The sequence below is a fragment of the Labrus mixtus genome, chromosome 2, assembly GCF_963584025.1.
Source record: "Labrus mixtus chromosome 2, fLabMix1.1, whole genome shotgun sequence".
NCBI lineage: Eukaryota > Metazoa > Chordata > Actinopteri > Labriformes > Labridae > Labrus > Labrus mixtus.
The window spans coordinates 4,128,474-4,155,974 of NC_083613.1; the positions used below are offsets into that span (position 1 = coordinate 4,128,474).

At 38.0% G+C, this 27,501-nt stretch overlaps 2 protein-coding genes across 3 annotated transcripts; one reads left to right on the top strand and one right to left on the bottom strand.

The window, feature by feature from the left end:
• The first annotated feature begins 36 nt into the window (after nt 1–36).
• Nucleotides 37–19,041, top strand: zmp:0000001082 (integrin alpha-D). The gene is made up of 31 exons (XM_061047802.1): nt 37–162; nt 1,866–1,983; nt 2,944–3,038; nt 3,178–3,260; nt 3,341–3,455; nt 3,669–3,799; nt 3,894–4,036; nt 4,213–4,363; nt 5,833–5,968; nt 6,071–6,144; nt 6,610–6,727; nt 7,086–7,228; nt 8,421–8,567; nt 8,665–8,862; nt 9,980–10,110; nt 10,221–10,378; nt 10,461–10,618; nt 11,231–11,347; nt 12,035–12,105; nt 12,188–12,329; nt 13,783–13,878; nt 14,059–14,138; nt 14,263–14,343; nt 14,461–14,536; nt 15,149–15,256; nt 15,343–15,384; nt 16,163–16,288; nt 16,392–16,505; nt 16,819–16,869; nt 16,971–17,081; nt 17,233–19,041. The coding sequence occupies exons 1-31, from the start codon at nt 114–116 to the stop codon at nt 17,416–17,418; spliced, it is 3,549 nt and encodes a 1,182-aa protein (XP_060903785.1). The 5' UTR covers nt 37–113; the 3' UTR covers nt 17,419–19,041.
• LOC132981765 (uncharacterized) lies at nt 18,986–27,156 on the bottom strand. Of its 2 annotated transcripts, XM_061047834.1 has the most exons (11): nt 26,963–27,156; nt 26,782–26,860; nt 25,582–25,926; nt 23,471–23,588; nt 23,236–23,351; nt 22,720–22,828; nt 22,491–22,627; nt 20,817–22,390; nt 20,620–20,709; nt 20,444–20,522; nt 18,986–19,834 (listed from the first exon to the last, which is right to left on the bottom strand). In XM_061047834.1, coding segments are annotated over exons 4-11 (2,172 nt in total). In that variant the 5' UTR covers nt 23,537–23,588; nt 25,582–25,926; nt 26,782–26,860; nt 26,963–27,156; the 3' UTR covers nt 18,986–19,833. The 2 variants fall into 2 exon arrangements, with proteins under 2 accessions (XP_060903817.1, XP_060903809.1); XM_061047826.1 differs by lacking the exon at nt 18,986–19,834 and having other exon boundaries at nt 20,243–20,522.
• Nucleotides 27,157–27,501: the final 345 nt, after the last annotated feature.

Here is a 27,501-nt window from a genome sequence, read left to right on the forward strand (position 1 = left end):
CAACCACCTGTTACGGAAACGCCTATATAGAGAGAGAACAGAGCACACAGGAAATAGGTTCTTCTAAGGCAACAGCAGCAGATCTGTCAGTCAACAGAAGAGTGATGTGAAAGATGCATGAGCAGGGTCGCATCTTTCTGCTCACCTACATGGTGGCTGCTGGTAAGTTCTATGATTTAACTATTTAAAGTCATCGACTAAATTCCTCAATAAAACAATGAGAAAGAACTTTTTGTTTTGAAAAACATTAGTGAATAATAAGGATAATGCATGACTAATGGAAACAAGTGATGTTAAAAATGTAGTGGCTCATTTCACTTTATTGTTCAGTATTTCCAAAAACTTTCACAATTTTTATTTTATTATCATAAACCCAAATTGTTTTGTTACGAAACTGTGCCGAGTGCGAAAGCTCAAGACGTCTATGACTGTGAGCTAAGGGGCAGGGCCTGACCACAGACTTTTCTTGGCTGTCATCATTTAGTTTCAGGTTAAGACTTCCAAAAGTAACTCTGATAGTTTTCATTGTAGCAACTTTTTACAGAAGTTACTCTGCTAATGTTACACTGCAATGCAAGTGTGCAATATTAACCTTAAAAACAAAAAACTGTGTAATTATATAATGTGAAAAATATGTGTGCAATAACCTCAGGTGTAATAAGAGATGTAGAAAACATATTTATATTTTCATTTCATTGTACAGTGTTCCCCTTTGTTATTTTTTTTGTATTATATCTTTGCTTTAATACAGTTTATAATTTATGTACAGTTTATTTTAATTTACTTAGCTGTTACAACAACTTTTTTATTTTTTTTATTTTTTTTATTTTTTATTTGTACTTTTCTACTCTTTTTTTCCCCTTAAAATGCTATTCTATTTTACATATAATTTTAACTTTTTTGTAGAAGTTGACTCAGGGAGAAACGCACAAAAATTCCAGTGTACCTGTACTGTCCTGTACCTGTGAAAATGGAAATAAACATCTATTCTATTCTAATAGAAACTAGAAGGTATTTGGGTTGGAGCACCCAGAACACATGTTTTCTGTTTTCTTCTCTTCCGCTGCTGATTATTGATCTTACTTAAAGAGCTGATATTAGTGTGACACACCCAAACCTTTGACTGAATTGATAGCAATCGAGTTGATTTTAATGCCAGGATCAAGTTTTGCCCATGACAATATATATATATATAAATTATTAGTCAGATTTATCTTTTTTTTTTATATCTTCAAACTATCCAGAGTTTAAAAAATGTCATAGTAGTGTAATGCTTTGGTGGTAAGGAACTATGTCTACATTCACACTACAGTCACACCCTTGTTTGTTGTAGTGTTTCTATCTATTTCTGTCTGGTGTTTCGGTGATGACCTTAAGAGTCTGCTGTTGGAAATAGACCGCCTTAGCCTTACGCAGTTCAGTAGTACATTTATTTTTAATTTGTATGAAATTGTTTTTGCTCTCAGTTGTTCGACTTAACCTATACATTTTGAGGAGAGTGGACTTCTTTGTTAGGAGTTGAAAAAATTCAGAATTTATCCATGGTAATTTACTCTGCCTAGGTTGACCCTTGCTGGCAGTGGTATATTTATTCTGTATTGTCTGAAGTTTAGTGTGGAGTTGTGTTAGAATTTGTTCTGAATTTTCCAGCGACATTCATCCAGTTCATCATTCCACTCAATAGCACTAAATTCAGCATTGAATTTAGGTAATTTTGAAATTGGTATTTTTGTAACATTATCAATAGAAGAAGAAGAAGTTAAAGAGCTCTAAGATTCACTTTAACATTTATAATTATGATATTAGTTGTAAATAAGCACAACCACAACTTAACAAAGATTTTTTCTCAATTTCACAAACCACAGCCATCCCCACCTTGCTGGCTTTCAACGTGGATGTAAATGATGCTGATGTCTATAGTGGTGAACAAAAGGATTTCTTTGGATACAAAGTGCTTCAGTTCATGTCTGGCACAAACAAAGGGTGAGTTACAGAGTTCAGTTGATGTTGTATATTGCTCTCATCGTCAATATCCATATTACTCAGTTAAATGGCAGTTTCTAGAGTGACATGTAGGGTAGTATCTGATTGGTCAGAATTTGCCTCTAGTCGATTGACCATCAAATGTCTTTTTTTTCGTTCTAAATGATCCATGTTCTTATTTTGCAACAAAAAAGAAAACCCATGTAATTTCTATGAATATTTAAATGTACTAACTTTAACTGTTTTCCATCTAGACTTGAATCACAATTTCCACTATAAAGTGACAACATTTCAGGGATTCTCAACTAGTCCAGCCGAACATTTTTCACCAATCAGATAAAAAACGGTGCAGTTTGGACATCAGTGGGTACAAAACAAGGAATAAAAAAACAAACAGAATTAAAAAGGCTCTTTAAAGACTTTTTGACACAAGTCTTTTTTCAGGCACACATTTGCGACCCACCAAAAAAACGCCTTCCTACGACCAAAGTCACTTTTTAACAACTAACCAAATGAAATGGGTTACACTGAAAAGTAAAGGAAGCCACCAGCGGCATGTAACACAGCAGAAATAGTTGATTTGAACAAAAGCCCTGACTCTGACAAGGCAAATAGCCCATCATAATTCAGGATTTTGGGATTCAGATTTCAAGGGGGGCCCTGGCTCTGCTACTGCCTCTAGATCTTTGCCTGATATGAATGACACATGAATGTGAAGAGGGAAGATAAAAGTTGTTTCCTGTGTCAGAGGCTATGGCGAGGAGCAGTTACTGTGTGGTTTTATCACTCTGAATTATGCGTAGTATATCCTGTGATAAATCTTTCAGTGTCATTAGAGAAAGATCACTTTCACATCCTGCAAAACGAGGAGCATTTTCTGTGTTTCTTCTGTCTGCTGACAACTTAAATTCTTACATTTGTTTTTAAATCTATTTATTCATTCATTTTTATTATCCACAGGATCATAGTTACTGCACCGCTGCAGCTAAATGGAACCGGGGGAATATGCACACATGTTGTTCAACACCAAACCCCCAAGTGCTTCAACCCCAAAGGTATAGAAATGTAGCTCAATAAGCAATATTACACAAAGGTTTCATGTACTCAAACAGGACTACAAGATGAACTCCATGTCATAATATAGCTGTGTGTATTTTTAAAAGCACTAATGGAATGATGTTGTTGATACTGTAGAAATCTCGCTGGAAAAGGCGGCACTACCAGTCAAGCACTTTGGCTTGTCGATAGCTAAAGATTCAACAGGCTCCCATTTCACTGTAAGAGAGCAACACATTCATTAGTACAGGAAGAAATGCCTCTATTTCTTTGCAAACTAATCTTTTTTTTTTTTTTAAAGGTTTGCAGTCCAAGTGTCGTCCACGAATGTTATGGGAACTCCTATCTGAACAGTGTGTGTTACAAGATGACAGATCAACTTCAGCAAGTCTCCTCATTCACACCGGCTTTTCAAGGTAAAAGATTTTTAAAGTTTACACTTCCACAAATTTACGGAAGAGGATTAGGGCCACTGAAAAAAATATTTTTTTGGTTCTGACTTCTTTTTTTTAGAATTCTGAAAAAAAAAGTGAGAACCAAAATTGTTTTTTCCAATGGGTCTAATCCTTTTCTGTACAAATTGACCTTACTACATTTTCTATACATTTTTAAACTGTGTATACTTTCAGAATGCACAAAAAAGACAGTGGACCTAGTCTTTCTTTTCGATGGATCCGGGAGTATGAAGGAAGAAGAGTTCTACAAAAATAAACTTTTCATAGTGGATATAATGAAAAGCCTTTCAAACACATCAATCAACGTAACTGGACAGTTGCAACGTCAAACTTAAATATACACACTGTAATATTTATTCTGTTTCATAACATCCGTTGTGCTTTTTTTTTTTTTTTTAGTTCGCAGCAGTCCAGTTCTCCTCAGACTACCGCAAAGTCTTTGACTTTAATGACTATAAAGCCGGCACTGCTCACGATAAACTTATGAATGAAAGACATTTGAATACTCTCACCAACACCCACAGCGCCCTGAAATATGTGTTGTAAGTTCTGTTTCATTACACAAACTCTTTACAACTGAAAACATTTAAGAGGCAAAAGCTGAACACTGAAAGTAATGGAAGGTATAAATATAATATTATGAGCATCTCATGTTTGAAGTCATGTTCATTCATTTTACAGATCACATTTATTCTGAGCATTAAAACATTTGTTTCAGGGAAAAACTCTTTCAAAACCCGGGTGCAGGTGCCTCTAAAGATGCTACTCAAGTATTGGTGCTAATCACTGATGGAGATCCCAGCGACACAGACAGACATAATATTATTGAAAGATACGACAAGAAAAACATCATTCGCTTTGTCATTGGGGTAAGTTGTGCAATGGTATCAAATGTCTCAATGTTCTTCTCTAATCAGTACAATAATACATCTTTGTAGCTCAATTGATTTTTTCATGTTTAAAGATATAATATGGAAAAAATATGAAAGTTGTAGAAATGTACAGATTCTGTGGTATATGTTCATAACTCTATACACAAACTTTGAGGCGGCTGTGGCTCAGTTGGTAGAGTTGTCGTCTCTCAACCAGAAGGTCAAGGGTTTAATCCCCAGCTGGGCAACATGTCCGATGTGTCCTTGGGCAAGACACTTAATCCTGAATTGCTCCCACTGCTTCGGTGGTGGTGTATGGGATGGGATTAGTTACTTCTGATGGATGATACTACATAGTGATCACTACCATCAGTGTGTGAATGTGTAGGTGTGACATGCAGTGTAAAAGCACTTTGAGTAGTCTGAAGACTAGAAAAGCACTATATAAGCTAAAGTCCATTTACCATTTACTTTCCTCAGAGGTCTCTGTAACACTGTTTGAAGATAAAATGCTACATGAGAAGTTATGGTGGGGGGCCTGCAGCAGTGAAATCCTAACTCTCCTGGTAGCTTTTCAGCTCCAAACAGTGTTCAGGAATCAATTTTTTCCTTTGAATAAAGTTTGTGCATTTAGTTCAGAAAAAACAGCATAGAATTGTTTCACCTCTCCAACTTTCAAATCTCACCACCAAATCTACATAGTGCACCTTTAACAACAACAACCCTGTATCATGATGTCATGTGCCACAAAATGATAATATATAGGCCGCTACATGGGCAGGATGTTTTCTCTTTTTTTACCGTTTTTCTTTTTGGTATAGTTGATGTATCATATTAAGGCTGAGGGTCTCAACCAAACTGAACTTTTTGTGTCTTAACATTACCAAGTGAAGACAGGTTTCTCACATCTACATGTCAAATGTAGGAAAAGGTCAGGACTGAAAAAATAATCATCGAGCAGATGAAGAAAACCTTTTATAGGAAGCACCGCCACCCCAGATGTGATCAGATGCAATTTGCAAGATGCAATGACCTTGACATGATAAGGGTGTTGCATGAACAATCATTTCCTTTTGAATAACATTTTGAAATTCATGCTGACTGCAGCACACAAAGTGAACGGTGTACATCTAAAGTATGGAACCACACACACATACATTTTATTTTTATGACTATTTGGCAAACTATTGGGAGAAATATGTTGTCAATCTCAGTAATCAATCTGTGGGAATGTTCTGTTTACCACTATGCAGATTATTTTTTATTAATAAAAGTGAAGTAATGATTAATAAGCATGGGAACATTTCAAATATTTATAAACCTAAAGCAAAAACGCTAACAATCAACACAGCTAATCCCCACATTAAACAACTTTCACTCATTTCAGTGCCAAGCCCAATATTGTGCAAAATGTATAACATGTTTGTGTCATGCATGTATAATCTCAAACAGGATTCTGGTTTTAGGTCAAAGATGCTGATGTGAATAAATTCAGGGCCATTGCTTCAGAACCGAAAATGAAAAATGCCTTCAAAATTGAGAACTATGACGGACTTAAAGGAGTGCTGGAAAACTTCCAAAAAAAGGTTTTTAGATTGGAAGGTGATTTATTATTTTTTCAAACTCTTTTCACAATTGTTCTCAAATTGGATCTTGCATAGAATCTACAATAGTCATTTCAAACTATATTTGTTTGTGTTTTAGGCTCAAAGGTGGCTCGGGCGGGAAACATGACAAATGAAATGTCACAGAGTGGATTCAGCACTGTCTTCCACAAGGTGAGGACAGTCAAAATCCATCGTTGTAAACATTGCATACAAGCAGATTCAGTTATAGATGCAGCCATTATATGACTATTCATTTCTCTTTGAATAAGTTTACACACAAAAGACCAAAGCTTTACACACGGCTCTTCTCAATGTAGGAAAAGTCACTAAATATGTTTTTTTTTAAGCCTTACTTGTACTATGAATGCTTGGCTATCACAACCAATGTAACCAAGGCTCATAAAACCACAGAAGGAATGTGTCAACGTTTCACACTTGAGCAAGAAGATTCCACTGTGTGTGACAGTTTGATTTGTCGGATGTTAGTTCATTGTGATGGATGCCTCACTAAACAAACCAAGCCACAATCAAATAGTCCGACTGCAGCAAATGAGATTACAAAATGTTGTCTGCCAACACTATATTGTTGGTGGGTCCTTTTCTTTCCGTGCTTTGAACAGTCATTTCTGTCAACAGGACACGTTGATTCTTGGATCAGTGGGATCTGACAGCTGGAGTGGTTCAATTCAAGAGCTTCATGGACAAAGTGTAACACATATTAAAGATTCAGAAATGCAGATGGACTCCTACATGGGTACCAAACATGAAGTCTTTTTTCTTTTCAGATAACTTGACAAGCATCTCTTTGATTTTAATCATTTTTTATTCTGCTGAGGTAGCTACAGATGTTCTGATTTATCGAAGGCACTGCCACAGTAAATCATATTTATAAGTTTCTATGACGACTTAGAAGTGACTTTGTGGTGAAAGTTGCAAAGCTGTGGGATCATAAGCTGCATGAATGTGTATCTACAACTACTTCATGATAATACACGATAGCACAAGGATTCTTTATAATGATTTGAGAAACGGAAAACTTCTGTCACTGTGTGATGATCATAATAGCTTTGACTGGAGTAAAAAATGGAGCCTTTTGTCTCACACTGTTACAGGCTACTCTGTCTCTGTTGGACAGAGGAGTAACGCTCCTCTATACTTCACGGGTGCACCCAGATTTCTGCACATCGGACAGGTTGTACTTTTCCAACATAATGGAAAGAAGTGGGACGCAGCACAAAGAGTACTCGGGGACAAGGTTGGTAAATGTTTCGAGGAAGTTTCCTGCTTCATCAGCCATATTCTGAAAATTAATATTTGTTTATTGTGTTCTTTAAAGGCTTTATCTGTGATTTTTCACACTTAAATATAATATAAATCAAGTATATCCTCTGAAAATAACTCTGTGAGTCATGACTGTCTACAATGGGTGTAACACCCGAGTCCCACTGTCTGTGATGTTTTCAGAGTTTTCAGAGTCCTATCTTCACTTTGTTTACATCGTCGGGACGGCCGGCTGACTCCTCCCCTCGAGTATAAAAGTTGTTTAATTGAGGGACTAGAGAAAAGAAGAATAACATACTGTACTCACTGCTTAACTGTGTTTCTAGATCACGCTCATTTCGGGTAAATTTACATGGCTGGATCAAAAAATCGCATATAAAGACTTTAAGAAGGTACACTATCTGCCATTGCAAATGACTGAAGGACTTAATCTCTGTCAGAGCTGGTTCAGAGATTGCCTATGAATTTGGTTCTAAATTCAATAATGCGAGACTGTGATAGTGGCTGATTTTTTTCATGAGAAATTTTAGTCATTAAAAAAAAACACTCACTTTTAAATCTGCTGCTTGATCAGATTGAACTTTTCAGAGTTGATCAGTAAGTTAACCATTTTTTAGCAAGCTGCAGCAATAGAAGAAGTCTATAAACCATGTTTTCAACAAATGGAGAGATGGCTGCGGTTTCTCTTCAAGAAACGACTTGGTGCCAGTGCAAGGAAGTTTGTCTGCTTCCTCCTTGTAACCACCGACACATGAGGCCTTTGGTAGTGCAGCATGTTTCATAAAGAACAGTATTCGAGCAAGCTGGAAAAAAATGTAGGAGATGGAAGTTTTTGTTTTGTTTTTTTAATTCGTATTTTGGGGAAAAAGTTGAAGTCTTTTGTATATGTGCCCTGACATTAACAATGAAAATATAGTGAACAAAGTCGATCATTTTAAGTTTAAAGTCATTTGGTTCCAGACATTTATATTGCATTTAGAACTGCTGTTTTGTAAAGGTGCCACATATTGCACCTTAATAAACACAGACACAATATGTTGGTGGTTGGAAGGAAGACACCCACAGGTTGCTTTTGCAGATTGGGGTTGGGGTGCAGGTGTTTCTCTAAAATGATAAACGTAGTGCTACTTTTTTATTTTGTAACCATAGTGTTATTTGTTTTTTAGTTTGGTTCCTACTTCGGTGCAGAGCTGTGCTCAGTGGATGTCAACTCGGACGGGGACACTGATTTCCTTCTGGTGGGAGCTCCATTGTTTTACCAGCCTACGGAGAAGAGGGAAGGCCACATCTACGTCTACGCACTGACTGATGAGGTCGGCTCAGATTCTGTTTGAAAGTGAAGAAGGTGAAGTGGGAGATAATTCATGCATTGTTCTACTTTAATTGCTTAACATATATATTTGATTCCAGAAGCAACTGGTAAAGGAACTTGATGTGACTGCGCCTTCAATGGGGAGATTTGGCACCACTATAGCTAGTCTGGCAGACCTGAATGGAGATGCACTGCGGGATGTTGCTGTAGGAGCCCCCCTGGAGGATGAGAACAGGGGGGTTGTGTACATCTACCTTGGTGATAGACGCAGAGGGATGCGCAGCAGTTTCAGCCAGGTGAGACATTAGAGAAACTTGACTTCCTTTCTTTGCTTACCCAGCCCGCCCCATCCATCTTGGGAGTTTTCGCTGGTGCCGCTGGGGGGCTTTATGTGCGGGGGTGGGGCCTCTTGCCTGATTCTGCGGGGACCCTGTGGCCCCCTCTTCTCTGTTCTTCTTCTTTACGACATCTCTATGATCTTGATACGCATGTGTATGTGTATATTTATTATTATATATATACTTATTACCATCACCTCTCTTTTTATGATGGTCACATTATTACATTTATATAATTGTATCTTCTTTCCATTAATGTTTACATGCATATATACTTTTTTTTCTCTCTAACTAATTTTTCATTTATTTTTCATTTATTTATATTTTTGTTTGTTTTCTCGCTTCTCCCCACTAAGCTTTAATGCATCACGTTGCCACGAACACATTTCACACCTTTCTATCACACTACCTGAACATAAAAATCATTGCTTGACTTTCATCTCATTTAAATGTATTTTGTCTGTATTGTTGCTCTCGTATCTTTGCTTATGTTTTGCTATTTTGTATCTATTTTTATTTTTTGTCTTTGTTTGTTTTTTCTCGCTTTAGTTGTCATGTCTGTCATGTCTATATATTCTTGTTTCATTTTGTTCACCTTATGAGCTGACATGCAAAGCAAAGATTTAGACATTTTAATAATATGCATCATGACGTTGTGATTTGGGGAACCTTTGACTTGACTTAATTGAAAGTTTTTAGGACCTTTCTAAGAACGGTTAATGTAAGGGACTATATGTACAACGTGTGTTTAAACAAACTGTCCTGCAATCAAGTTTGTCAGTAAAGCAGGGTGGTTTATTTTGATCCATCATCATGGTTTATCAGGTATATATATATATTGGTGCTAATTCTATATTTAATAGACTTTAATAGATAGGACTGCTTCAGAGAAAAAGGACATGTGGGCAGAGAGACTGGGGGATGTCATGTATCAAATAGCATCAGGATCGGGGGTCGAACCTGCGCCTTCACTACCAACTGACCTAAACAGGCGCCCCGGCACTTATTATTCAAACTTGAATCTTTCAAGAAACATGCACTCTTTGAATTGTGAAGTCTCTTCTTTTTTTTCCAGAAAATCATGGGTAAGAACATACAGCCTGGTCTGAGATTCTTTGGACAGGCCATTGATGGAGACATGGACCTTGGAGACGACGGGCTCCCAGATATTGTGGTCGGATCACAGGGCATGGCTGTTGTTTTAAGGTATGGATATTGTGTAAAAGTATGTCTATCAAGTGAACACTTATCCTATCAAACCAAACATTTTGAAAATCAAATCGTACTTTTGAATGGATCTTATTAATGTCTTTCAGCTCCAGGCCTGTCTTTAATGTCATAGCAAGTCTGTCTTTTCAACCTGAGGAGATCAGCACTGAGAAAATTGACTGCCTGATCAACAAAGATGCATTTATACCAATGGTTGACATAACAGCCTGTTTTAAAAAAGTAGAAACCACAAAGAGCAAAACAGGTCTGTACACCCAAAAATATACTCAATGCAACCTCTATCCTGTGGTTTATTTTAACCCTGCTTTGTGCCTTTGCGGCAGCAGTGAGCTCTGGACTGAACATCACGTACACGCTCGACGTGGATCCGATGAGACAAACGCCTCGGGGTTTCTTCCATCTTGACAAGAAAGTCAGGAAACTGAGCTTTACCCACGAGCTGGGGGATGGAGACACCTGCTTCAACTTCTCTATCAACATGACGGTATGGAAATGAAATGATGAAATTCACCCTCACTTTATTTTATCTGCATAAAAGGAACTTTCATCTTTATGTACATCTCTCAATATTCTTCATGTCACTAAACCTTTCCTATTTAACCTGTGCGAAGAAATTTAAATAAAAGAGAGATTACAAAAGCAAGCAAAGTATACTGATTTGTCCTACTGTACTTGGTAGGAAATATTAAAAATAATGAGCTGTAGCCCAAAACGTATGCTCTATGCATCGGCCTGAGGTCCTCAAATTGTGATCAAACATTTCTTCAAAAACAAGAAAATGCTACTATACTTTTACTTTCAGTCTAACCTTTAATTCAGAATCTGACATTAAAGTTACATTTTTTTTTATCAAGTATACAGCCATCGGCTATAGGTAACTTAATCCATACAGACCCACCTTCAGTGTAGCAATGCCTTTCAGTCTCAGTAAGAATCACTTCATCACATGAAGAAGCACAGCACTCCTTTTCATTATTTACTATTTGAGTGAAATCTGCAAAACAAACTAATTCAAATGAAAAGTGTTTTTTGTCGACACTGTTTGAATCTCTCTTCAACAATATGCAGATTACTCATGTTTGTTTTTTCTTTTCAGAAATGTGTAGTAGACACGTTATCACCCATCAGTGTCAAACTACATTTTTCCCAAGTCGACAGTGAGAGTGCAAAAGCTGTCCTGAATGTGGACAGCAAAAGGGAGTCTGTTGTGGAGGTAAGCACAGTCTTTTTATTTTTATTTATGTTGGATCTTTTTGCCTTTATTTGATAGGACAGGAGGAAACCAGAGAGACAGAGAGTGTGGGGAATGACATGCGGGAAAGCAGCAGGTGTCAAGTCTTGATAAAAATGAAAAAAGTCTACTTGCAAATGTCATGCATGACTATATTACTCAGTGGGGACTGATCTTTGATACAGAAAGCAAGATTCTCCTCAGGACATAAATGTTACAAAAGAACTGACTGTGACATTTGACCCATTTTCCAGTATTTGTAGTCCTGATACACACTTTCTATTAGGGCATAACACATGTTTCAAAGTTTAAACAGAACAAACACAAACACAAAAATCTATAACATTTTTATTCATAATATTATGAGGAAATGTTTCCATTAAAGATGCAAATAGTTTAAGACCGGTCACAAATACAAAGACAGACAAAATGTGACGCCAGGAACTGGGCTTTGAACAAACTTTGAATCAAAGATAGGCTTATTGAGTCTTCCCTCTTCTTCTACAGTCACATCACCACAAACATATGCACTGTTTTTTTCTCAACTAACCTGGTCAACAACAACAAAAAAACGGGCTGTTTGTTGTCCTGTTTTACACAATCATCTCTGGATTGCTCAATTTGGAAGTGTGACACAAAACAGAATTTTTTTTTTTTTTTTTTTTTCAGATTCCCTTTGAAAAGCAATGTAGTGGAAACGACGTCTGTGTCGCTGAACTCGAGGTGGACTTCAACTTTACGTATGTATATTTGACTAACACTGCACAGGGACTGTTATACTCACATTGAATGCAAACATAAGAAGCACTTTCTTTCTGTTAGGACCCCGACACTACTGGTGACAGAAGATAATTCCTTCAACGTGCTTATACAACTGTCCAATCATGGGGATGACTCGTACAACACAAGCCTCACAATGCATTATCCCGTAGGCCTCTCCTTCTCCAGGATGACTCTGACAAAGGTGAGACAAAAAAACGTACTTATTTTAGTGTTTCATTCCTTAAACCCCGTCTGTAAAGTTGTCTGACACTAGAATATCAATTTAGCACATGGTGTACAAAGAACATGTGTCTGAACAGGAAATCTTTGGAGGGGTCAGTGGTGTAGTGGTGCCGTCCAGCGGAGGATAAACAGCCTCTGACTCCTCATGCATATTCGTTTGTGTGTACTAGCCAATCAGAGACAGAGTAGGGAGGGTCATCCCTTCACCATCCTATAGGAATTGCAGCATCCTACTAAATACTGTCAATCCATCAATGGTGTGACTCAGAGAAGATTTAGAAGTGGGTATACTCTATAGAGCCTGTAAAATAAGTGGATATACCCTGTATACCCTGCACTACACCACTGGGTTTAAACCAGCGCAGGCGTGTTGATTGAAATGTTTTTCAACTCTTCCAGTCCAGTTATGTTAACGCAGACATCCAGCATGCAATCAAACATGTAATCTACAGTGATTCCCTGCTCTCAGGCATCAGTTTAATATCCCTCCACCTTCTCCTGCCAAGATTTGGACTCCAGCTATGAAGTCAAAATAACTGTTTTTAAGAGTTGTTTCCCGATACCACTGCTCTTATACAACACTGTTAAAGGCTTTGCCCCAAATTATACATCTGAACTCTTCTTGCCCTCCCTGAGTTGTGAACTATACTGGTTGTTTCAGTTACACAGAGGTGCAAGACACTTGACAGTAAGTAATACAATGGAACAAATCACAATGTTGGGCTGTCATATCCTTAGATCATTTTTGCGTCACATACATGAAATTCAGAATCAGAATCAGAATCAGGGTTTATTGCCAAGTACATTTACACATACAAGGAATTTGACTTGGTGTATTGGTGCTAAACAATTAACAAGGAAATAATGCAGAACTGGCAACAACTTAAATAATACAGTATAAGAAGATATTATAATATATAAAATAGAATTTAAAAATGTAAAATGTAAAATGTAAAATGTAAAATGTTAAATATAAAATATAAAATATAAAAAATAAAAAACACAAAATGTACAAAAGGTGCAATGTAGGAGTTGTGCAGTGGACTATGAGAAGAATTTTAAAAAAATCAATTGCAAAGAGCAAACTAGGGCAAGAAACAGGAGAAAAGGTTTATAGATTATCGGTTATTAGGGTGCTGTAACAATATCTTTAAACATTATCCAAAAAAATAAGTAATGCTTAATGGCTGATTTCATTTGTTGTATGACATTTGTGTTATTTTGACACCCTTAATGTTTCTGTGGCTTTCTATTTGTTTTGTTCACTGTGTATTAATGTGCTGTTTTTAATCGTGCATTACTCACACTTAAAGGTGGATTTATGATTCGGGTTCGTCGTTATTTCATTATTGAATTCAAAGGAAATGCTTTTATCCTGAAGGATCTCACATCCACTTTTCTTTGAACAACAGTGGACCCGACCAACACTTCACGAGTGTCTTGATCTGGACGTACTGGACAGAACCGTGTGCGGTGTGAGCCGCCCTGTGTATCGCAGCCATTCAGTTGTGAGTCATACTGCAAACCAGACAACCCCTCAACAATCGGAAATTAAAGTTTCAGAAACGAGAAGTGCCCCGATCTTTCACACTTACAACTGTCGGGTTACTTCCTACATGTAAATATTTTCCTGTGAAACTTTCTCTTTGAATCACGTCTAACACACATGTCCTCTTTCTCTTGTGAAGGCAACGTTTAAGTCCTCTTTCCGCATCTTGTCCGACTTCGAGTGGAATGACACAATTTCAATGAACATAACAGGAAATAGGTAGAGACCTTCTCAATGCAACACACAGAATAAAGCACAAACATTTTCTTTTTGTTATAAAATACTGGTTATAATGTTACATTGTCATGTTTAATATGAACAAGTCATGCTTTTAAATCCTCAGTGATAACACAAACTACACCAGAACTACCTCCCTCATCAAAACTATCCCCGTACAGTATGAAGTTAAACTGGCAGTGACTGTGTAAGTGGTGCTACTCCAATAAATAACATTTTGTAACTAGTTAATATATGGATTGACATGGATTGAAATGGATTTTCCCAACTACCTACACATTGTAATCATCCTTTGTTCTTTCAGGGGAGAAGACTCAATAACCTATCTCAACTTCACAACAGACGATACTGCGCCCAAAAAACTGATCGCACTGTACAAGGTGAGGCAGATAATTCAACCATATAAAATGTGTATCTGATGAAGTTCAAAAACATTTCAAGAGGGGATTTAACCTCCTCTTTGGGGGCAGCTGAGAAGCACCAAATACCATAGACTGAATGTAAGACATGGGAACAAACACTAAGAAGTCACTCTTTGGTCTGTGGACTAACTTTAGGACTTAAATTTAGCTTTGACCAAAGTAATCTTGTTATTTTTTAAGTGTGTCAGAAGTGTCTGTCTTTGCATATGAAGGTGGATATGCACTGCTACATAAGGGTTAGGGTGCCACCATGCTTTATTGTCTATAAATGCTAAAAAAAGATGCTGCAATCATCAAAACTCCAGTATCACTTGTTTTTAGCAGAAGTGGAGTCGCCCCCTGCTGGCAGCCATAAAGACTGCAGGTTTCAGGCACTTTCTATAGCTACCGGTTTAAACCGTTTAAAAAGAGGTTACGCCCATGTTTTTTTTTTTCCACATAAGAAAATGCAATCACTTTAAATCTTCTCATCAAATTCCTTGCAAAAAAAATGCACATGTTTTGGTGTGTTTAAAAAAAATAATGAAACAGGTCTTTTAAAGTTGACAAACTGTCTCTCACTCTTTGCAGATAAATAATCATGGCTTTAAGGGATTTCCAATCAATGTGTCCCTGTTTTTCCCAACCACACTGGAACATGACTTTGAAATGACAAACTATCGAGTCTTTGTCCCACAGGTAACTTTGACATCATTTCAAAATATTACCTAACCCCAAAGGTTGCCTGTGTTGCATCACTAATCATTTATCACTTTATCTTTCAGAATAAAACTGAATGTTCCAACGTTGTCGACATGAAAACTGAAGTAAGTTAATCATATTATTATTAACTTCAAACTAAACCTTAAAGGTGCACTATGGAGTTTTGGTAGTGAGATTTGAAAGTTGGAGAAGTGAAACAATTCTATATTTTTTTATTATAGTAACACCCAATAGACAAACAAAAACCCAAGAGGTACACTTCACCGCTCCATAAAGCCAGGACAAAACAAAACACAGTAAAACAAAGGAAAAACAAACAAAAAAAACAAAAAAAAAAACAAGACCCTTCCCGCCTCCATCAAACCAGTTCCTGCCCTCCCCCATCCCACCCCAATCTTTATAAATGGAAGATAAAAAAGATAGTAAAGAGAAGGAAGAGTCGGTTACTCAACATATCAGTGAACATTTGTAACCGAACAGGGTTAATCTAACCGTAAACCAGGAAAGGTAAAACTAAGAATTGTATTAAAATAAGCAGTGGAAAAAGAAAAAGAGAATCACTATGCTCTATTCTCTGAACTGAATACACAACATTTATTCAAAGTTAAAAATGGGTCCCTGAACACTATTTGGAGCTAAAAAGCTACCAGGAGAGTTACGCTTTCACTGTTGCAGGCCCCACATCATAACTTCTATCCATTATTTTTATCTTCAGACTGTGTTACAGAGACCAAATGTTCCTCTGAGGACAGTTTGTGTAAAGAGTTATGAACATATACCACAGAATCTGTACATCTCTACAACTTTCACCTTTACTACACGGTGCACCTTTAAATAAAGGTATGAATACATGTAATAAAATGCATTGGTGTTGTGTTACAGTACTGCTCTCCTGATAAACACTGCAAAATGGTCAAGTGCGACAGTTTCATCCTGGAAAAAGAATCTGCTGTTGAAATTGAATTATCGGGAGACGTACAGTTCAGGGATCTTCAACAGAATGCAGCGGTACGTGGCAACTAAAACACAAGCTCACATTGAAAAGACACACAAACACAGCTGCTGAGTTTAGTGAACGTGTTGTTGAAACTGACACGCTCTTGTTTTGCAGAACATTGGCTTTCTCAAGCGATACATCGGGGATGGTGCGGAGGTTAAACTGAAAAGTTTTATACACGTTGACTTCGACAAGCAAAGATATGTGCTGAACTCAAATAAACAAGTGGTATGTTATCTTTGGAAATCTCTGTACTGCTTCTCACTAAACTCCATTGATCATATTTATTCAACAATGAATTATGATAGAAAAAAAAAAGGTTGAAGCGAGTGCTGCACCGGGTCAAAACATGTCGAGGAATCAGGTGCTCTTGGAGAACAGGGGTCAGAGGTCAAATAGCTAACATATAAATGATAGTCCTGTTTATAAACAGAGTCCTTTGTGAAGAAAAGGCAGTCTGAAGTGAAAGTCCGAGGCACTCTGATGCAGTATAAAAATCCTTTATTGAACAGGGATGTGAATGAATTATGTTTTTCCACAGAAGTCTGATGAAACTGGCCTGAGGAAAGACAAAGATCCAACTGTGAAATGGGTATGTTCACTAAATGTTTTCATCTAGAAGAAGTTTTACATTTTTATTTTCAAAAAAAGCTCCACCCCGGTTTAAACTTTTTTTTTTCTTCCTGCCAACAGACTGAAGTCCGCATTGAGCTGATAATCCCTCCTCATCAACTCCAGATCATTTTAACGGGAGTAGGAATGGGACTCTTGCTTCTGATCATCATCACACTCATCATGTTTAAGGTGAATGAACAGTTCTCTTTCAAATAGACAAACGACTAAGTTACCACTGAGAGCTGTAGCTTCAGTCTGAGTAACTGAATTATTATGTCAGTACAATGTTTTTTCCAGCTCTTGTTTTTCTTCATCTGTGTTTGTATTTTTCCTGCCCCAGTTGGGTTGCTTTAGAAGGAAAACCCTCGAAGATTATCAAGCAGAAGATGATGCTCTCGAGGCTTACACCCCTACAAAGTTCACCCCCATTACCACCAGCCAGACCGTGGACAAATCGGACCAATCTCCAGAGGAAAAAAAGCTTGTTGATGATGATGAGGCAAAGAGCAATTCTTCTGCTGCCTGATATATAGAGAGAAGAATTGATGCCTATATGAACCTGCCGAGTTATGAACGATTCAATTATTACTGAATGAAACTGGAAGGCAAGGCAAGATTATTTATGTCGCACATTTCAACAACAAGGCAATTCAAAGTGCTTCACACAAGACATCAAAAGCATCATGACAGAGGAAAGAAAAGAAACATTAAAATAGAACATTTAAAAAATCACTGAAATTATTAAATCTGAAAATATGTTCAAATAAAATAATTCAAATGAAATTAGTTGAAATAAAAATATGGGAATAAGAGTTAAACGTTACAGTGCAGAGTTAAAGTTTAAAATCTTCTTAAAGCTGTTTAATGAAAGGCAGCTGTAAACAGGTGAGTCTTCAACCTGGATTTAAAAGAGCTGAGAGTTTCAGCAGACCTGCAGTTTTCTGGGAGTTTGTTCCAGATATAAGGAGCATAGAAACTGAACGCTGAAAATCAGTCGTCTGTAGCAAACATGGACCAATGTCTGCCACGAGGTAATCTGATGAACCAATCAGACGCCTCCCTGTCTCCCTGCTCGTTCTCTACCCCTCGCGCGCACTAGCCCACACTCAAAGTGAGGGGGCGTGGCTTTTGAGGGAGCACAGAGGGGAGGGGGCGGGTGCTAGTTTTTGAAACATTACCAACCCCGTCTTTAACAACACCATAATGAGATTCCTAAAGTGATCAGTTGTTTTTTTTTCTCAGGAGAGAAATGACCAAATGACAGTGTAAACACTGATTCATCAGGAGGTCGTTTAATTCTTCAGTCTGTCATTATTTATGAAACTTAGTGGAAGGGGCCATAAATCTTTAAATAGATAAAGTTCTGACAGACCACAAAAATCTGACTACCCAAACTGTAAAGAGAGTAGTTTGGTGTGACTTAACACATAGCAGCCCTCTTAAACATGTTTTAGAAATAAAGAAACTGGTATCTGAGATTCATTTTTTAAGACCTCAAGCTAGAGCTTACCACTTCATTATTTAACATATTCTATAAATGTATGTAGTGTACAAAGATGTAACATAAAACAACGAGAGCTACTTATCATGCAGCTTTTACTGAAGCCGAGACGTTGCACTGTGCACCAGTATTTGAAATGTGCCAGATCATTCTGATGTTTGAGTTTCTTGGGTAAAAAGAGTAGCTCAACAGGCCCCTGACGATGGTCAAACAGTTATTTAGTGTGTTCTGTCCTTTGCATTGCAAGTGTACTCAAGAGAAATGTGAAGTATTCAGAAAGATCTCTTGAAAAGCAGCACTGCTGAAGTTCAAACGTTTTAAAGTAAACATGTATCAGAAAGAGAAGAACTGAAATCACTGAATCAAATCAGAATGTTTAATAATTCAACTCTGCAACGAGCATGTTGTTGCTCAGAACTGTTTGAGTTTCCTAAATGACACTGTACACACATTGACTTACAATTTAAACTCGAGCTTAATGTTTCTGATTGAATACCCTTCATACCTTACTTTTACTCAAGCCTCTCACAAGCTGAGGCTGCTTTCTTTTTTTACAGCATATCTGATCGTGTGAATAAGTCATAGAAACATGTACTGTAAATGTATATCTTTAATGTTCATGGGAATAACATCTCTATACAATCTTTATACAGACTATGGAATCTGTGATGTGTTGATAAAATGTCTCATTTGTTATTCTCCAACTTCTATCTTCTGTAAAAGATGGCATTGAAAGAAAACCTTGAGTTGAGTCCTTTTTTGTTTTACTCTATAGACCAGCACACATCTCAAACCTGGCCTGTGACTATTGCGGGAGATTGTCCTCATTGGAGATCGGATATTAAAGGAGTGCACAATGTTTGATGCACCTCTAAATGTAGAGACACACACACCACAGTGCAGGTTTAAATTAGGCAGAACATATTACGAGTGTTTTGCTCTCTCTTTCATTGATACACACATCTGTGTATAGACAGTTTTCTTCTCTGATGACAGAAAACAAGCAAAATGTTCATGTTCTAGAATAAACAAAAAACAATTCACAAGATACAATCCTGGTGGCTCATAGTTTGTCGATTTAAAAAAAACATAATTAAGTTTTATTATGCCTGTGCATGTTTTCATGATTCAATATAATATTCATCAGTACTTTTGTTTGATTTTACACCAAAAACTCCCAGAGTTTAATAACCTTGGTGTCTAAAGTCTTAAAAAGCTCCATGAGTGGTTAGGTCGCCATGTTCTCATTCGCCCGTCCTTCCTCTGATGTCATCCGATGTGATGCTGCATCAGCGTTTTCGATGGGCAGTTGTGCTTTCCAGAGTCTCTCACCTGATGTTAATCCTGGAATGCTGAGGGTGGACACACCTGCTGCCTGCGGGGAGATGTGAGGAGTCTGATGGGAGGACTGCTGTTCTGTTGTCTCAGTGGTCTGTGGTGTCTGAGGAGCAGAGGACAAACATCATGCAAGATGAAAAATAAATCAGCTTTCTCTTCAAGTTCTAATGCAATCTTTTATCCAATGTTTGATTCCTTCTAAAACTAAAAAGGCATTTATTCTTTTTCATCAAACATGGTAAAAGAAGAGCTGAGCAACACATTTCAGAATGACTGAAAAAATAAACCCTTTGTCTTTTGCACAAATATAACCAACTCCTCTTTGTCTACGTCCAAAGACTGCAGCAGTGGATTTCACACAATAATATAATTTTCTCTCAAATTGACGACCACAAGCTCAACAAAGAAGTCTGCAAAGTAACTGAGAAATCATTTAAATGACCCCGTCTTATTGTTACTGTAACATACGGTGATGTTGTACAAGAAAAGGTTTGTTTACAAAACAGCAAAATATGTCTGAATGATGGCTAGTCAGCTGCCAGCTTTTATTTTTGAAGCAAGCGATGAGTAATCTGACTGAAGCAGGGTGAAACCTGAGTAGCTCACAGATCTACTAGTTCAGTGTCGCAGTAAAGCTAAGTGAGCAAGAAGCAGACATTTCTCACACTTCACTCGGATAGGTTGCTGTGCTCTCTCCCAGCTGATGGCCTACCATCTCCTGCCCTTTGTTTTTCCCTTCTTCTGTTGCTTCTCAAAGACCCCCATATTCATTTTGTCCTTAGTTTCATTTCCTGAAACACATGAAAACAATAACAGATTAGTGTTCACGTCTTCCAGGATGACATCGTATACTGTGTGTAGATATTAATACAAATGCTGGTGGCACACCGATCTGAGCACTGTCCTGTTGCTCTTCATTCTGGTGGTACGGGCTCAAGTGCAGAAACAGATTCCTCAGAATTGAACTTGCAGGGACGTCTTCAGAACCAACATGAAAAAAAACCAAACACATTTAACAAACTTACAGTGCAAACCAGCATTTCACCCTTGTATTTCCTAAGCGTCTCGTTGTCATGTCCCCTTACCTTTACGGAGTGACATTTCAGGCATTTGATGATCAGCACGGGTTGTAGTTTCACTCACAATACAAGGAGTTGGACTGGAAGACCACTCGCTGACGGAACCAGGTACGAGGCCACAAGCGGGATTCATAATCGGATTTTTACATTCAGCTGAATTGCCTTCATTTTCTACTTTAGGTTTCGGGGAGATGTTAGGGAATTTTGGCTTACGAGAGATTTCTTTCACATCATCGACCGTCTGGACTGTCTTTTCTGAAGCAGAGAAAGTCTGTGAATAATGTGGTGTGGATACACCTGGGAGAGGAGCGTCATTGAGGGGAGCTTCAAAAAGGCTGACAAAGGACCGAGTGGGGGCTTTGTCAGGGTTAACTGCAGTAAGAAGATGATTACTTTTCAAACGTGCCGATTGTGGATTAGGACCAGGAGATTGAATCGAGCCTTTAGGAGAAGTGGAAGTTGTTACAGAATCACTTCTAGGCTTCATGGAGTCAGTGATCGGGCTTGCAAAGAGGTTATGAAAGGATGTTCTCAGGGCCGGTTTACGTCCACCTGCCAAACGACCAACCTGCGGCCCGTTACTGCTGCAGTGTGCCGGGTCGCTCTCGGGGGGTAGTTCGACTGCGAGGTGACTGGCAGGGTCGGCAGAATCACATGGTTTGGTAAGAACGGCAGCTTTACTTGAGAACTTTGTGAAACCTGTGGGAAAACCATACGGCTTAAAAGAGGCTCCCGAGTCAGACGTGAGAGCAAAGAGATTTGGCTTCATCTGATTTTCAGAAGACAGACTAGAGGCACTTGGAAAAACTGTTCTGGGCTTATCAGGTGCCACTTGAAAAAGACTTTTACAGTTTACAGAGGGTTTATTTTCTGTAGACAGATGCACACTTTCTTTGATGACTCCTTTGCTATTGGAGAAAAAAAACCTCTGAGAATGACACGACTCAGATTTGACTTCATGAACAGGTTTCAGGGATTCTTGCATACTCAAAACTTGTGTCTTGTGATCCTCAGAGTCCAGAATAAGATCAGGAAGTGTCTTTGAAGTCAGACCTGTGTGTGTTTGGAGGGATGGCAGGCTCTTGAACATTTTGTCCCGGGGTTTGTTTCCTTCATTTACTGAATACCAGACCTTATTTTGTATATCCGAGATTAACGGAGAATAAGCGCTTTCTGCAAAGTTAGCTTTTGGTGTATAGGATAAAGTTTGTGCAGGAGGAGGATTGGGTGTTTCGACTGATTTGAAAGACTTGAGAAGAGCTTCAACAGAGTAGGGAATCAAGTTTTGGTATACGGACACCGAGGTGCTTTCAGAAGGAGGCTGGGGAGCAGATTCTTGACTTCTTGTAGATGTGAAGAAACGAGGGAAAGGTTTTGATAGTTGAGGTCCAAGCACTGCTTCAACTGAATAACAAACTGGCTCCTTGTGATTGGAGTAAGTTGATGGAGAACTGGGAGGTTGGGCAGCATCTGATGAATGTGATTTTTCTTCTTCCTTTACGTTTTCAGTTGGTTCTTCCGATTGCGTCGACGAGGATTCATTCTCAGCGTTTGTCTCTACATGCTGATAAAAGTTAGGCCTGAAATTAAAAGGAGATGTCATGAGTAAGGATGAACTTTTATTAAAGTAGAACATCCAATATATTGGACAGAATAGCAGGAAAAGGTTTAATTTTCTACCTCAGTGGTTGAGAGAGTATATCAGGGGGTTCATCTGCATCTATATTTTTGGACTCGTCTGTATTCACTGGCTGCTCCAACGACTCTCGTTCAGCTTTCTTTGCCAGTTCATAAAGTTCCTGTTCTCGTTTTAGTGCCTGCAACACAAGAAGTACATTAAATCATGTTCACACACACGTTTAAATAATTTAAACAACATTTTCATAACCTGGACTTTTTACAAACACACCTCATCCAACAGTCTCTTTGTGAGGTCACTCAGTGGCTCATGGGAAAATTTGCAATCTTCTCCCTGCAAACATTTTCCTCTTCTGTGGAAGAACTTGCAAGGGAAGGACTGTGCAGTTTAGTAAAGGAAAAACCATTAGGTGTTCAATGGGCTGCAGTGTAAAGCAAATAAAGGAACCGGTCTATAAAATATAAAGAAATTAGTTTGTAGATGAACGAAGTTGATCAGATTGCTGCCATCCGTCTATCCGTCAGGTCGGTCGATCATCCCTCCCTACAGCAACATTTTTCTAGCCTTGGTAAGGCCTTGAAATTTGCATTTCAAGGCCTTACCAAGCCAAATGGTAACAACAGTATAGTACAGTATACACAGTACACCCCGGGGTCCCCTCCTGGTTGAATGTGCCCAGAAAATCTCCAAAGAGCAGCAACCTGGAGACATCATACTCAGATACCTGAACCATGTAAACGTGCTCCTTTTGATGCAAACCAGTACTGGTATTTGAGCCAAAGGATATTGTGCATGTAGGGGCAGCTCTCTCCTTTAAAGCAGGCTCCTTGGATGTAAAACTTGCACGCTTCCTTAAAGAGATCGTTGTAACCCTGAATATGTTCCAGCTGGCAGTCGCCATCCTGCACACAGGAGAGGAAAGACATCACACTACTCTCCTAAAACTCACTTTGACAATTGCACTAATAATTTGAGTTTCATATCAAAAGAGATTTTTTTAAATATATATTGTAAACTTCACCTGCCTTAATACACTTTCCCAACAGGAAATGTTTACAGAGTAGGCGACCATCCACACACAACGCATTCTGCTCCTTGAACTCCTCTGACATGAATCTTGTGCGTTTCACCTCGGAGTCCTGAGAGGAAAAAAAAGATCATGACAGTTACATTCACATTTTTTTTGGGGGGGAAAAAAATATATATTTAGATTGTGTTTTCTTTTTTTGATGCAGTAACTTAAATTTGAAAACTTAAATTCAGGGAAATTATTTGTAATATCATATCAATACACAAACCCTTTTCAAATTGAGAAAATAATCTTTCAGCTATAAATGGCAGGCACATTAGAGATATTCATCTTGACTTACAGACAAGGCCGCCCATAAGGGGGGATAAAGGGGAAACCTTGTTGGGGCCCAGTCACATGGGGAGGGCCCATGGAAAAAAACATCAATCCTAATTTTAAGCAACTATGACCAAATTTTATTTAACAACTTAGCGCTCATTACAGAAATGACGGAGAGCAACAAAAACACATTTGATTTATTGTTGCTTCAGTAAAATGTAGCCTGTTTTAAAATGTAAACCCCTACTTCCTGAATTGATACGAGCCTTTTTTTTTGGTAATGTTACCAACGTAAGCGTGCGCAGCAAACTTAAAGAGCCCATATTGTGCCCTTTTTGGGGTTCATATATTTAATCTATGTACCTACTAAAGTATGTTCACAATAGCTAAAGTTCTAAAGAAGTGTCTGTTTTCATGAACTGCCGCTCCATGCACCGGCTCTCTTCTGACTCTCTCTCTAAGGCTCTGAAGTGCCCACGTTCAGAGTCCCCACGTGGGCCAAGTCTGATCTGATTGGTCGGCTCTGCCGTAATTGGTCAGTCGCTCAGCACGGTTCTCGGAAATGTCCCGCCCCTTTTACCATATTGGGAATGCAGCCACTTTGGCTCCGAGGGCCGAGCAAAAACATTAGCACCTTAGCACTACTGTGCTACCGCAGGCTACGGCATATCGTGGGCGTGCTACAGAAGTTAACGGGCGTGCAACATGAGCTGCTGGGCTTGCCACAACGAGCCAATGGGCTTAGATCAGTGATCTCACACTGACAAGACGTCACACTGACAAATTTTTTTTAGAGGAGGGCTAGAACCGAGCGTTACATGCAGCTAATGCTACAGCTAACAGGAGGACGTAGGAGAATCCGCGATTCCATAGACTTGGAATTTTTGCTCATAGATGTGCCTAAACATGCACAGGACACTGGAAAACACACTAAAGAGCATATAAAACCAGAAAAAGCATAATATGGGACCTTTAACAGTTTAAGCCAGTTAAGTCGGAATCCGCATAGCAATTCCAGGACCTGCACAAAGTTAGGATGACAGAAAAGTCAAGAAAAGCCAGGCAGGAGGCTAGCACTAACAGTACTGATCGAATGTGCACATATCTATATATAGATTATATCACACAGGTGCAGCGACAAACACAGGAGGACATTTCTCAACTGGCACAAAAAAAAAACTGACTCGTGTGAGTGTGCAAATGAAGGTTTATAATATCACTTTATCATCGTTGGTGCAAGTGATCTGATTATTCTTAAGTTTGTTTCTTCTCTTAGGCAATGTGGCACGTCTGACTGTTTAATATCTCATATTTCATCTGCAGCTCTGACCATTTGTTTGTTCATCTGGATCCCTGTTAGTTTCAGCATAAGTGTCAGCATTAGCTAGAAGCTCTTCATCCTGGGGCCTACACTCATCTCTGTTGCTCTTGAAGTTCAGATCAAGCCATTGTATCTTCCTGTGGGCTTTATGATCATGAAGCCACAATGTCATGTCACCTTAATAATGGAAAAACTTTTAGCCTCATGTCTGTTTATATAGAATTCAACCCCATTTAAAAAATAAACACTGGCTTGACTGTCAGAGAGGAACTGTATGAATAGCAAGAAAATGTGGGATATGGTGCATAAAGCATCACAGGTCACATCTTAAAATGTATTCATCTGAAAGCCTCTGCTGCCACAACACTAGCTGAGCTTTATTTATCATCTTATTTGAACTGTAAGATAGATAAAATGATAAATTATATTCAACCAGACAGGCAAAGCCAAGTGTCTTCCTCACCTGCTTTCCCTTCGCTTTGCCCCGTCCACCTTTTCTTGAAGCATGTCTGCCCCCTCTATACGCAGGTCTCCACCCATCCCTCTGATGATGTTGATTGTTCTGCCACTCCGTCCTCTCCTTTTGCTCATGTTGCATGTTCCGTTTATGATTATTGTTGGTTCTGTTATTGTGAACATTGGGAGACGTGTTATGGTGGCCAGCTTTACCCCTGTAGTTGTGTCTTCCTCGTTTGCCAGCATTAGTATGTTGACTGTTCTGCATATAGTAGTGTTTGGCTTTATGGTCGTCATCTCTGAAGGATGCAGCTTCATAGCTTCTGGCGCTCTGGGTCTGGTTGCATGGCCTCTGTGGGGAGAAAATCCTTACAATTTAAATGTCAGGGAAAGTTAGATGTCAATTTGTAAAGGATTTATTTTAAAGAAAATCAATAAATACAAATGAATAGCTTTTCCCAAAAGCATTATTAACATCAAACTACTTAACTTTAACTACTTAACTTTAGTTGCATAAAATGTATTCTGTTTCAACTCTTTGAGGTAGGTACTGACTCAACTTCAACTGCTTCGTATTTGAGAATGACTTCATTTTCAAGTCCTTCTTATGTGTGCTGTGGACAAAACTCAAATTTAACAGACAAAAAACCAAACTTCAAAAACATCATCCAATTAGCCTTATTCCATCTACAGTCTATGGAGGACAAGATCTGACAGAAGTATAAATAAATAAATGTATAAATAAATACTGGAATAAATGAATAAATAAATAAATAATTAAATGCATGAATAAATAAATAAAAACTGGTAAATAAATGGGACATAAATAATTAAATGTCTTAAATTTATTTATTTCTACATTTATTTATTTCCATATCTATTTACTTATACATTTATTTACACATTTATTACGTATATTTAATATATACATGTAGAAATAAATAAATGTAGAAATAAATTTAAGACATTTATTTACCAGTTTTTATTTATTTATTCACGCATTTAATTATTTATTTATTTATTCCAGTATTTATTTATACATTTATTTATACTTCTGTCAGATCTCGTCCTCCATAACAGTCATCCACAGACCAAAAAGCATTTTTTTTTCTTCGTATGACATAGGGAGATACATCTTAATGGAGGAAGGAAATATATTGTTTAGGTGTTTTTGATATAATAAAGTCAACTATTTATTTTAACTGACCTTTTCCAAACAGCTCATCTGCTCACCCTGGGGTTTCCTCTTTCTTGCATTGCCTCTTTTGCCATTACCAGTCTCGTTCCTTTAAAACAAACATGTGTTAGTAATGACTTTGTAGATGAAGCCAACATAATAGAAATGCTCATCAGATACATCAAGGATATGGATATTCATTTTAAGATACCTGTGAGCCAACAAGTCTGGTTGAAAAGGACTCTTCACGTCTACTTCAGCAGCAGACAGACGCGAGAAAAGGTTTGTGAAAGCCATTTCTTGTTAGTTTTTTCTTCTTTTGGAGAGAATAACACCCAGATATTTAACTTCAGTTCAAATATAAAAACTTGCATCACTGGAGCTACAATACAGCTACTGGTATTATCTACGTCTAGTGAACCTATTTATCTTTAAATGTATCTGAGCTTCACTCAGGATAAGACGTGCCAGATAAAAAATATAACAATTGTTTGAAATGTAGTCGAGCAAACTGTAATTCACATGGCTCTGCATTCATCACTCCTTCGTTTCCATCTTCTTCCGTGTTTGATACTGACGTCACAGAACTTTCTTCTTCCTCGGCTTTATAGTGGCTGTAGAGGAACCAGCTAAAAAAAAGGGCCATTACCGCCATCTACAGGTCTGGACAAACAAAAACAAACAAAACACAGACTGTTCTTTTCCTTATTATACATGTATAAAGGTCATAGACTGTACATGCTATCTGTC